The sequence below is a fragment of the Syngnathoides biaculeatus genome, chromosome 14 (assembly GCF_019802595.1).
Source record: "Syngnathoides biaculeatus isolate LvHL_M chromosome 14, ASM1980259v1, whole genome shotgun sequence".
Taxonomy (NCBI): domain Eukaryota; kingdom Metazoa; phylum Chordata; class Actinopteri; order Syngnathiformes; family Syngnathidae; genus Syngnathoides; species Syngnathoides biaculeatus.
The window spans coordinates 27,043,218-27,056,131 of record NC_084653.1 but is presented as its reverse complement, the minus strand read 5'-3'; the positions used below and the strand labels follow the sequence as shown (position 1 = coordinate 27,056,131).

Here is a 12,914-nt window from a genome sequence, read left to right as displayed (position 1 = left end):
AAAGAGCGCAAAAGCAGTGTCGACAAGCCGCTCAGCAGAGGAAGCGTCGTTCCCAGCGGATCCCCGCCGGCCCCCCGGCTCTTCCCCTGCTCCAGGATGTGGGAATACGGCAGGAATGTGGCCTCCTTTGTTGGGAGTGTGCGTGTTAGGCGGCCGCTCGGCCCTCATCTGGATGCGTGACGAGCTCCGGGCTCCCTCGACCAACCTTTTTACCCGGAAGGGCCTCCTGTGTGGGGGCGTTGTTATCTGCGGGCAGAGCCACCTTTTGATCCGAGGCAGGCGTTATAATCGCTTGAGACACACCCGAGCTAGGAAAGCAACACAAGTTGTATTTTCTCCCCTATAAATAAAGACTGTTGCTGTTTTTGACTACATTTCAAAGTCACAATTTATTTCACTCCAGCGATGACGCTTTGATGCGGGATTTCGCTTCAATTTGAGCAAGGTTCACAAAAAGAACTCCTCCCAGTGTGTAACCTATCTTGATGTTTTGCACTCAGAGGAAAAATAAAAATAAAAAGCGCACTTCTCGAAAAGTCTTTAAATAGACTCGCAAGGTCAAGCAACCGTCGTGTTGCTCTTTGGCGTCATCAAACGTCTGCACAAAAACTGCCTTTGAGCGCTCGCCGACCACAGTAAAGTGCTGAATTATGGAAGAGGAAAGTGAAAACGTTGTCGGGCTGACGCCAGGTGAGCTTTCTTTTGTGGGGTCGCTGCCTCCGCGTTGACATAAACGTCATCTTTAAAAAGTCTTGGAAAGAAAAGAAAAAAAACAACCCAATTCCTGACGTCAAAAACGTCACACATCCATTTTGCCATTCACATCCGTAGAAGGTTTCAAATTTACCACTGATGGAGAACACAGACCGTCCACATGTAAAAAAAAAAAAAAAAATTACAATCAACATTTTATCACTCACCAAACGTTGACGACGTGCTTTGATGACGTCGGCAAAAAAGAAAAAAAAACGTCGCATTTGGGGCTCATTTACTTCATCAAAATGGCTGCTTCACACCAAATTTGGTCCACTTCCTGTTCAGTTTTGTTTTGAAGACTTACAATCCTCAATTATTTCCTGTGGCAAGTGGGTTTTTTTTCCCTTCAAATATTCCAGCAGGTGCTACTAAGTTGCGTCCAGGGCCCCTAAAATACGCGAATTTTCATTATTGAACATGCTTACTAAAATAATGTAGAATTTTTTTACTCATATTTTTTGGAAGGTGTACTGTTATGATAATGCTCCAATTTCAAAATGGCAAAGTCAAAATAAATCCCAACATTACATGTTCACGTACCCATTTTCATTTTCAACAGAAGTTATATTTACTTGAGCATTTGTAATCTAATTTTCCTCTTAAAATAATATTACTGCATCATGAGAAAAAAATTATTAAATTACAGGAATAAAGTGAGGACGTGGTCAGTTAAAAAAAAGACGCAATTTTAATGGGGATATTTTTTAATGAACATAAAGATATAATAGAAAAAGTTACTTTGTAAGGGCGTAGTAAGTGTTGTTCGAAGACAAAAGGTCATATCATTGCTCACTGCGAGAAAAACTGAAATTACAAGCAAAGAAAAAGTCAGATCATTCTCTGAAAAACTACCATTATAAAGATGAGGTTTAAATATTTGAAGAAAAAAGGTTTTGGAAAAATATGTCATCTCACTGGACATTTAATGTAATGATCGTCAATATTCCAACGCACATTTTTTTTTCGATATATTTAGCTAATTTTGGGAAGTAAATTAGTTCTTTAGGGGCAAGTAAAATATGTCTGGCTATAAGGTTAAACTATTTTTGTTTTCAAGTTAGAATCCCACAAAACATACAAAAAAAAAACAAGTTTTATTTTCCCAAAACAAATCAAACATGTTTGTTTTCCTTTACAATTTCCGTGAGGCACAAAGTGGAATAAACGTGTACGTGGCATTCGCTAGCTTAGCAAAAACAAGGCCAAGGGTGATCAAATCATTTAAAAAAAAAAAAAAAAAAAAAAAAAACACTTAACAGATCATTCGGAGCATTCGAAATTGAGAATACAAAGAAACAAATCTCGGCAAATGTATCAAATGTGCTTTCATTTTGGCGATATTTGCTTCGAGTCGGGCCAGGACCGAGTGAAAGTGAAACAAAAGTGAGACGCCAGCCAACCGGCCGGGCACGAACGCGTCAAAAGTACAAATGTGGCGGCAACTCTCGTGTGAATTGGAAACTCAACTTCTTCCTCTTGCGGTTTGACATCGGCACACTGCGACGGCGTGACGTCAATACTCTTGCGAGGAAACAGAAACACATCAAAATGAGCAACCGTCAAGTCGTCGATTGTGACTTTATGAATATTTTTCCATGGATGCGAAAGTCTCGTCTCGCTGTCAAATGAACTCTCAATAATTGTTGGCTGGCTCGAGGCTGGATGGAAACCGAACCGCGGCTGACGACGTGTCGGCCTTCGGTACGCAGTTGAGATTGGCTCAACGGCGCCTCTGCTGGTTGGAGTCATTTCTCTTTTCTTTTTTCCCCCAAGAAATTATACTCAAACAAGTCCAAGGGAGGGAAAAATGCAGTTCTGAGAAACATTCACGTCACAACAGTTATGATCCAGCCACCCTTTTTGAAAGCCACACTGTAATTGTGTCTTTTATGGGAGGAGAATTGTACAAAAAAAGTTCAAACTTAAGGAAAAGCCCTAAAGTTATAAGGAACGTCGACTTTTTAAGAAAACACAAGAAAAATCTGATAGAAAACGATAATAAAGTTTGAATTTTCATGTGGAAAAAGGCTTAATTATTCCAGAAAAAGTCTTTATGTTACAAGGAAAAAAAGTTTTCCATTTTTTTTGGAAGTCATCACATCTAACAGTGCCCCTGCTGGTCGCAGCCAAGTACTGCGCACAATTTTGACTTCTCCACAACAACAATAATAAGCACAATATGTAAAAAAAAAAATAATAAATGAAACATTTTTATGATCTTGCCTGAAAAGAGCGGCGGAACAAGAGAAGATTTTGCTTTGGCCAAAGCAGCCAAAGAGTACATTCGGCTTCAAACGCGCCACCTGAAAATGTTTTTGTTTGATTTTGTTTAAGTCGCGCGGCGGCGGCGGCGACGCCGCGGTCAGTCACGCAGGAAACCGACGAGGCAGACGACCTCACATCCTGTCTGAGCTTTTGAAAGCGACACTTCCTCCCCCCGAGGAGGAGGAGGCGCTCCGAAAAGTTCAACTTGCTTTATCTGGAAACGGAAAAAGAAAAAGAAAAATACATTCGACAACACCAAAAGTTTCGAGCGACGCCATTCAGAAGAAATGGGAGCGTTTATGAAAAAAATGAAAAAGAAAAAAACAAAAGCACTCCAAATGCGATGAACGTGCTGGGCCGACTCCTCGGGTATTCCTTCTCCTTTTTGACCCCAAAAACTACTCGCAGCCTTTTTGGGAAGTGGAAAAAGGTACAAAATAGTTCAAAAAGCGGAAGCTCTAAATTCAAACGACGACACACAAGGTTGCCGTTCGAACCCTGACCTATAATTTGGCAAAGCATATTGACGGGATGGAGCTTTTTCTTCGGCGCCATCGGGGGCGACCGTTAAAGGATGTCAACGGACGTGCGTGGAAACACTGAAAAATCGAATCGTTGTCTTCGTGGGACAGTTGAGAATTGTAAAATGTCCGCGCGCTGTATTAAGTTTTCATTCCAGGCTGGATTATTTTGAATTTGCGTGACGTCCTGTTGGAACGGAACTTGTAGACTCGCTGCGCTGTGGTCCCAACAATCAGCCCAGCGGGTACCAGGAAGGGCCCGCGGCAAACATCGTCCTGCAAGGCCGCGCACGCGTCCGCCCGCCGGCCATCAAGGCTTCTTGGCTTTGGCGTCCGCCGGCGCCGCCTTGATGTGGGTCATCTCCACGTCGGCGAGCGCGTCGGGCGGGAGGCACGCCCGCATGCGCTCCACCGTCTTGTGCTGGGCCGCCCTCTCCTGCTCCAGCGTGCGGATCACGTGCTTCATTTTGCTCTCGCGCGACAGGAAGGTCTCCACGTTGCTCTCCAGGGTTTGGATCTTCTGCCGCGCCGCCTGGTGCAAACGTCACGGGAGAATCAGGCATGTGCACACGTGGCCACTGGGTGGTGTTTGAGCACCTGCGTGTTTGCCATCAACTGAAAAAGTGCTTTCTTTGCTGTAGCCGTGTTATTCATTAGCCTCTCTGTCATTAAGCTTACCCAGAATGGAAGAACAGTACACATCCCTATATGACAGTACACATGCCTTGCCCGCAGCACGGTGGGTAAGCAAGTAAAGCGTTGGCCTCATAGTTCTGAGGAACCACGTTCGATCCCGGACCTCCCTGAGTGGAGTTTGTATGTTTTCGCCGTGCCTGCGTGGCTTTTCTCCAGGATCTTTGGTTTCCGCCCACATCCCAAAAACATGCAACATTTAATTGGACACTCTAAATTGCCCCAAGGTGTGATTGTGAGTGCGGCTGTTTGTCTCGATGTGCCCTGCGATTGGATGGCAACCAGTTCAGGGTGTACCCGACCCGCCTCCTGCCCGTCGACAGCAGGGATAGGCTCCAGTACTCCTGCGACCCTGATGAGGATAACCGGATAAGAAAATGGATGGATATGCCCATTCTCCTTCCAAATACCTGTCATTTGAACAGGGGTGTGTTGACTTTTAGTATCCACTTTAGCCTCCCTTCACCTTTTTTTTTTTTAAATTAATTATAATATGATTACTAACAAAGATAAAAAGACAACTTCCTACTGTTTTTTTCCCCCCCTTAATTATATGAACAATTGGCAGTTTTTTTTTATTTTTTTCAGCCTGTGCACCTGCCCCTAAAAATGTCTGTGCACATGCCTGTTCGTGTTAATATTTGCATGCTATTTTCTGTCACGTTCGCCCTCGTTAAGGTCGCAGGTGAGCCGGAACCAAACCCGGCGGACTTTGGCTGAGGGGCGGGGTACACCCCTGGGCGCTCGCCAGCCAATCGCCGCAATGAACTATATTGTTTGAAAATAATATATTTCTTCAACAAACTGAGATTGGATGAAATATTATTTCTTTCCATTGGACAGATGTAACATTTTGCTGGAATGTGTACAAAAAAATCATCAAGATTTGTTTGAAAACGGACATCTTAAATGCACCATTTTATGATCGTGAACTAAGACACACCGTGCTGCCCTGAAAGTATATCTTTCATATTAAATGTTTTAAAAAATAAAACAAAAATATGTGTATGTGTGAAAACCACGTATTTGTCTGGACATCCGTTCAGCTTTCTTTGTTTTGTCTTTTTGTTGTTGTTGTTTTCTTTCGTTAAATTTGGTCACACTGCCACCAAGAGGAAATAAGACGCATTGCAGCCACGGAGTCGGACTCTGCTGCGGGTCACCTGAAGTTTCTCCAGCAGCTCCATGTTCTGCTTCTTGAGCTGCGCGTTGGTCTTCTCCAGCTTGTCGAGGCGCTCAGAGTCGTCGGGCGCGGCGCCGCCGCCTTCCGCCGCCTCGTCCCGCAGAACGTGGTACTCCACCTCGTAGGCGTGCAGCTGCTTGGAGATGTCCATCTCCGTCACCTGGCCGCCCACCAGACGTGATTCGTTTACAGTCGTGACCAACTTGTCATTATTTGTTTTGTTTTGTTTTTTTTTTTGGGGGGGGGGGGCATCTGTGATATCATAAAATTCGACGTGTTACTGGGTTTAACCTCTCAACAGCGATTCTCTTGTACTTTGCCTTCACACTTTAAAAGGCTTTTTTTTTTTTTTTTTTTTTAAATAAAAGGAGCAGTTTAACACAAGTCCTAATTATTTCTAAACGTTGAAATATAGCCACAAACACGTTTTGTGAAATGGTCAAAGGTCCACATTAGGTTAAATTAATGTATTTTGGCTCTATTGACAAACAGTATTTGGTATTCAAAAGTCATCGCAAACAATCAAATTGCATCACTTTGGAACTACGGTAGAGTACTTGGATTACATTAGAGCCGACATTTCTTTTAGCAGGTACCGAGTACATAATTTCCGGCCTATAAGTCGCGACTATTTTGACACACTTTCAACTCTGCGGTTTAGGCGTTAGCGCCGTGCTAGCGTTAGCGCACCTGGTCATAAGGCTCGGTACACAGAAAGAGTTTAACGCCAACGCTGTGCTAAGGCTAGCTAGCGCCGCGCTAACGCTAGCGCCGAGCTAGCATTAAACTCTTTCTGTGTACCGAGGCTTATAACCAGGTGAGCTGTGTAGGCCGGGAATTAAAAAAAATTAAAAAAAATGTTGCGTTGTGTTACTTAACAATCCTGTACAATTAATAAGGCGTTACGATGATGACAGTTTGACACCCAATAGACTATTTCCATGTAGCCTCTGTTTTACGATGGCGACAGTTGGAGCCTGTTATAGACGATTCGCACGATTCCCAAAAGGGAAAAAGTCTCAGCGTGGCCGTTCGTTCGTTCAGTTTTTCGGAGGAAGAATCCCAGGAGGTCCTGACCTTGGCGATGGTCTCCTCCATCTGCGCCTGACCGAGGCTGGGGAGCGTCGACTTCAGGTAGGACACGATGCTCTCGAAGCTGTCGCACTCCACGATGGCGTCCTGGTGGCTGCTCAGCAGGCACAGCGCCACTTTGAAGATGACCTCCGTGCCCTGGACAAACAGAAAGTCTGAACACACAAAAAGAAAAAACAACGTCAGAGGTGTCACAAGTACTCACACTCCGCATGTAGTTCCAAAAAACAAAAATGAAAAAACAAAGACTGGTGAACAGACATGCACTGATTCACCTTCAGGATGTATGTGATGTTAAAAAAAAAAAAAAAAAATCTAAATTAAAAAAAGCAAAGACTGAAATGTTGCGGAGTGCTACCGTTATTCACTTTTTTGCACACAAAATAGTTTTCCTCCTTTTATTAACTTGTACAGTAAAGCCACGGTTTTTGAACATCCCTGTTTTCAAACAAATCGGTTTTCGAATAAAAATTTTGAGATTTTTGTGCTTCTGTTTTCGAGCGAAAATCGGTACTCAAACGCTTCTGAAAAAAAAAAAACGAAAATAATAATAATATTGCGCGCGGCTGGGCCAGCTAACCCACGACGCGCTTTGTTGTGAATTCCCACGCCGCCGAACAAAATGGGAAATGATATAATCCGCCCGGCGCAAGAAGCTGACCCACCCATGACGGGTTTTGTTATTGTCTATTTGGACGTAAAAATTGTAAAAAATAAAAAAATGCTTTTCCCCCCCTCATTATTGCTTGTTTAAAAGTTATTCTGTACTTTTGTTAATAAAAAAAAAAAGTTTACAAGTCGCTACAGATACGGCAATGCAATTTAAACTATACATGTATTTCTACTATGCAGTTTATAATCAGGAAAAGCTAAAAAAAAAATGCTTTAAAAAGCGTAATTATTTCGGCTTGGAACGCATTATTTCTTTTTCCATTCATTGTAATGGGAAACATCGATTCGGTTTTCGAAAAATTCAATTTTCGAACCGTTTTCTGGAACGGATTGCGGTCGAGAACCGAGGCGTCACTGTACTGAGAAGATATGTCTAAGAACTGCGTTGAAGTCAGGAGAGGCGCTTCATTTCGTCAGGACATATCCTTGTCCAAAAGAAACTTTTTTTTTTTTTTTTAAACTAGCAGGGGAACTTCCTCCACCTCGGCAACACAAAACATCAGCAGCGCGACTAAATTAGGAATGAAAAAAGAGGTACCAAAAATCCGCGACACGAAGCCCAGCGGGAACTGCGAGGCGAAGAGCGTGAGGAACCAGGGCGCGGCGTACAGACTCGGGCAGATCTCGTACTCCTCCAGGTGATGGTACAAGTCCCGGTTGTAGTCGTGCAGAAGTCTGGAGAGCTGGTACATCTGGATCTGCGGCACGGCAACCGGGGGAACCAAATACACGATAATTGGACTCGGAAAGGGAACAACGCGGGCTATTGCGGCCCGCCGAACGATCCCGAGCAAGAGAGGCTTGCCGGGGCACGCGTCTCGCTCGCCCTCAGCGCACGGCACGAGGAACAAAAAAAAAAAAAAAAAAAGTCAGCCAGGTGCTAAAAACACAGCGGAAAGTAGACGCAGTGCGCACGTACGAAAAAAAAAAAATAAATCCAAAAATAAAAATCAGGCTCCGCCGTCGTTCACACACGGCTGACTCGTGTCCTCGCGGCGGCGTTAAACATTAGCGCGCCTGCTAATGTTTTGACAGATGTCAGCTGACGTTGCAACCAGCCAGCGTGAAGGCGTGGCCGCGCTCCGAGAGGTGAGCAAATGTTTGCCCGGGGGGCGGGACGGGCCCAGGCGCACGTACAGCACCGCCGGGTTCAAACGCCAAGAGAACGCGCGGGAAACGACGCCGTGGCATGTAAATTGACACACGGCGAGCGTGAATTTAGCAGTGGGCTGACCTGCAGGGAGACCATGTCGGGCTTGTACTGGCGCCGGACGGCGAGGTCGTACATGAGGAACTTGAGCGTGTCGAAGGCCTGCTCCTCGCTCATGTGCAGCAGCAGCACGCCGGCCACGAAGCTGACGCCCTGGCAGTACCCGACCTGGGCAAACGGACCGCGTCAAGCTAGCACAACGCAAAAAGCGCCTTTCGCAGGGAAATATCACAAATGTCATTTCGTTGTCAAAGGGGTTGGAAATTTGCAGCAGCTTTGATATCATCACAAATTTTGAAGTCCAGAGTTATCATTTTGTGAAAGTGTCTGCAAAATTGGACTTGGTCCAGAGAGGGTTAAAAGGATTCGTCATGTTGCAGAACACCGATCATTTTTTATTTATTTTTTTGGGCATCAATAACAATATTGAACTCATGGCAGTTTTTACCCCTGTGCTGTTTTGTATTATATTAGCAATTTGACAGAAATTAGATACAGTTTGCGTAATTTCTCATTTTTTTTTTTTTAAATGCATTGTATTTTTTGGCACATATTATGCCATTTTTTTCCTTTTTCAATGTTTTATCAAAAATATTAGATTTGAATCATTTACAATTTATTTGTATCTATTTAATAATTACATGTTTTACCTTTTCAATATGGATTTGATTTTTATATTTCATGTAATATATTCATGTCATAAATCTGTCATAATACATTCATGTCAAATATGCTTTACTTGCATTTTTTATTTTTTATATAATGTATATATTTCATATTTAGTACAGGTTTATTAAAAATATTTTTAAATGTTTTTCAAATATGGATTTTAATATTCATAAATGTGCTCCATCGTAAATACTCGTCTCGATCGCTAGCTGCATTGTTTCATACATGCTTTGCAATGGTAAATTTTTAACATACCAAAGATGGTTTTTTTTTATTATTTTCCTCTCCAAAACATTTATGCAAAACGTTTTCATTCTACTGTTTAGTTATTTCCGAAATGAATCTGAGCAATCAGCTGATCAAGAGTAGCTCAAATTGTATTGCGGTTTAAGACTGTAGTTTTTCCTCAATTTCCTATTTGGCCTTTTATTTATGATTTCATTTTTTCTTCTTCTCGGAAAGCGTGAGCGTACCTCGGCGTCCAGCAGCGAGTAGGCTTTGAGCAGGTTGTAAAGGGAAAGCTGGCCAGCACCCAGCTGGGCCGAGAAGTACTCCACGTTGGGGAAGGTCCGACCTGAGGCGAGACACGACCCCCCCCAACCCGCATTAGACGGCTACGGTTTTTTTTCCCCCCGCAGGCGGCGCCCGCGATGCCCGCGAGCGCACCCAAGTCCACCAGGATGGCGTGCTGCTGCGCGGTCAGCTGCTTCAGCAGATCCCGGTAGGGCGTGTCCGGGGCCGGCTGGCGCGGAGGATGTCGGCGCCGCAAGCGGTGCTGATGGCACAGCAGAAGCCACACCTCCCCGCGACGGCTTTTGGGAACACCTGCGCACAACGTTTACGGGATTCAAAAGCCGGCACCCCCGTTTCGTAGCGAAAGTGAAAAAGACGCGTCGACGCCGACGTCGTCGCATTCCCAGAAAGCTGAAAATTTTTTTTTTTGCATTTCATCACCAAAATGCCTCAAAAAGCAGATTGTGGGAAAGACCGAATGGGTCATGCCGATCTACAATAATAATTACCGTTAATTTCCGGCCTATGAGCCGCGACTTTTTTCTGCGGCTAATTTGTGCATTTTTTCTAACAGCTGCAAGGGGGATGCAAGCAGAAAAGGTAAGAGTGAGACCGGTGGAATATATCTGCCGAGCTAGGAAGTCACTTTTACCGGTATGTTTGTTTTAACTGGCCAGTTAGCGTGAGCTCGGTGCGCTCAATAAGCCGGAAATTACAATGTACGTTCTTTCACCTAAGAGAGTGACATTTTGGGGAGTAGGAGGGAGAGTATAATTGGGGCGGGGGGTCGCACTTAATAAACTGCAGCCAGTTTTGTTTTTTGTTTTTTTGACAACTAATAACTGGGTTTGTTTTGCTTTTTTTTTTTTTTTAAATTCCCTTTTGAAGTCCTTTTAAATGTGTGAGAGAGGGGGTGCGCCAGAAAAAGAAATGTAATGTCTATATGGAACAAGAATGACATTTTTATCGTCCTAAAAAAATGACAAATGAGCATTTCCTGCATGAAAATGACAAAATGGCTGGGTTTGCATTTTTGGGGAGACGTGGAGGGGGTGAGTGGGAAGATTGTCCTGATTTAATAAAATATTTTACAGCAGACTCAGTTACTGAAGCATCGCTTTTGCTTTGACATTTTAAGGGTTTGGCATTTTTGATTTCACATTTAATATTTTAACTCATAACGTCTGGACCAAAACGTCACCCAACATTCCGCTTTTTGACAGTAACAAAAATCTCTTTTTTTTGGGGGGGGTGTCGCACCTTGACAGAGCGCTCGGTACAGCTGGTCCCGGTCCTGGCGCACCGTGGTCCTGCCGGGCGCCGTCAGTTTTTTGTCCCACAACGCCTGCGCATCCTGGGAGTCGCCGCCCACTTCCTGGTAGCTCAGCTTCATCTTGCGGATGTGCAGCTCGTCGCGACTCGCTGCGCGCAAACAAATGTTAGCCGTTAAGTCGCTAGTCGGCTAGCTTAGCGCTGAAGTCGCTTGCCGCCATCTTTCCGCACAGCAGGAAACGAGAACACGGACAAACAAGCTAACGCCGAAAAGCCGCATACAGTGGAACCTCCGACCTCACCGTTGGACAATATGACAAAAATGACAACTTTTTGTCAAAACATTTTCTTGGACAATCTCATTAAATGTAAAAAATAATAATAAATCACAAGATTTTCATTTCATTTCTATGAAATGACAACCTTATTCTAAAATTACAACAAGTTCTTGTAATGTTGTGACTTTATCGTTATGATCATTATTATGGAAAATGTTTTACTATCATTTCATAGAACCTTTTTTTCCAAAATATTTCAAATTTGATGGTAGAATTTTGTATTTATTCTTGTAACATTCAAATGTAATTCTCATAAATTTTTCTCATGCTCTCAACTTTCCTCCAACTAGCAATTTTGCAACTTTGTTTTGAGAATCTCTCTCTAAATATGGTTTGCTGTAAATACTTGTATTTTTTTTCCATTTTGTATAGTTTTATGAAATATATTTTCTTTCTCTCAAAATGAAAGTTTTCTTATAATGTGGTAATATTACAACCCCATTAATAATACACTACGTAATTCCCAAATGACAGTTAAGAATGTCGAAAAGGAAAAAAAAATCTAAACGTTCTTCAAAATGTGTCTGTATTAAACTGATTTGTATTTTTTTTTCCTCTGAATGAAAATTAATTTCACATCCAAATGAACTTGAAGTCCGTGAGTTGAGGAGGTTCCACCGTCACCGCCACCGTTCGACACGAGTCCCCCGCCCCGGAAGCGACGACAAAAAGCGCCCTAAACAACCACATACGGTGATCATCGTCATCGCTCCACATCGGGAAAAAGAATGAAAAACAAAAAAACCGCCAGCGAGACGACGACGCCACCGAAGTCGACCACGATGAACCCAAAGCCATGCAAAAAAAAAAAAAAAAAAAGCAAAAAAAAAACATTTTTAACCCCCAAAACTCTGCTGGCGTTGCTTACCTTCTATTGAAATGATATTCATAGGATTGTCGTTAAAAAAAAAAAAAAAACACATCAATCTTTCATTTAAATGACATAAAGCACAGTATGTAAATATCAGTTATTCTTTTTTTGTCAGATCATGATTATGGGGGGAAAAAAAAAGTTTTCTTAATTTTTTTTTTTTTTTTAGGGTACAGTTTGTTTCACATCTCCCTCCGAAAAAAAAAAAATAAAAAATGCTGTCAAGGGTCGTAAAACGCAATATGATGATCGTTTGGTGTGGATTCATAATCAAGAACGGCTGTCATGGGGCAAAAAAATGAAAAGACATATTTCCCTTTGCAACAACAAGTTGCTCCGTGTTAAACGTGTGTAAACATGCCAAAGACACACGAGAAATACACGTGAAGAGGAATATGATTATGATTGACATCAACAACTGTGACATCACAAGCCACTATTTCCGCACACGATGATGACTGAGGCAGACGTTGCTCTTTGTGCACAGAAGATACACAAACAGTGGCTATAAAAAGTCAACACACCCCTGTTCAAATGCCAGAGCGTTTTTTTTTTTTGGGGGTGCAAAAATAAACATCAAAATAAAGTATTTCAAGCTTTTTCCCCCAACAATTAATATGAGATATAACAAGTACAACTAGATCAGAACAAAAAAACCCAAAACATTTTCCAGATGAGAAGTAAAAACAAACATCTGAGATAATGTGTTTGCACAAGTGCGCACACCCTCTCATGGTATGGTATTTTTTTCCCCTCAAAAGACCCCAGCCTCAAACAAAAACAAGATCTAATAAATAATATTCCAATCCTTTTTCTCCATTCTCTTCCGCGGATGTGTTTCGAATGAACCTTGAATCAG

General features: G+C 42.8%; 1 protein-coding gene and 1 long non-coding RNA gene across 8 annotated transcripts in view; both read right to left on the bottom strand.

Annotated features, from left to right (window-relative positions):
• Positions 1-370: 370 nt before the first annotated feature.
• LOC133512238 (uncharacterized) lies at positions 371-937 on the bottom strand. Its single transcript, XR_009798141.1, has 2 exons — positions 848-937; positions 371-751 (listed from the first exon to the last, which is right to left on the bottom strand). It is a non-coding gene; the product is annotated as an uncharacterized LOC133512238 (long non-coding RNA).
• Positions 938-1,435: 498 nt separating this feature from the next.
• The window catches only part of tbc1d4 (TBC1 domain family, member 4), a 35,332-nt gene continuing 23,853 nt past the window's right edge, over positions 1,436-12,914 (bottom strand). For 4 of the 7 annotated variants that reach the window (XM_061842032.1, XM_061842030.1, XM_061842033.1 and 1 more), the window contains 8 exons: positions 10,835-10,996; positions 9,728-9,886; positions 9,535-9,635; positions 8,417-8,560; positions 7,721-7,880; positions 6,496-6,665; positions 5,399-5,578; positions 1,436-4,074 (listed from right to left, as the gene is read on the bottom strand). In XM_061842032.1, coding sequence (XP_061698016.1) covers positions 3,853-4,074; positions 5,399-5,578; positions 6,496-6,665; positions 7,721-7,880; positions 8,417-8,560; positions 9,535-9,635; positions 9,728-9,886; positions 10,835-10,996 — 1,298 coding nt within the window. In that variant the 3' untranslated portion in view covers positions 1,436-3,852. Of the gene's footprint in view, positions 4,075-5,398; positions 5,579-6,495; positions 6,666-7,720; positions 7,881-8,416; positions 8,561-9,534; positions 9,636-9,727; positions 9,887-10,834; positions 10,997-12,914 lie in introns of those variants that run through there. The other 3 variants (XR_009798184.1, XR_009798186.1, XR_009798185.1) reach the window with 3 other exon arrangements.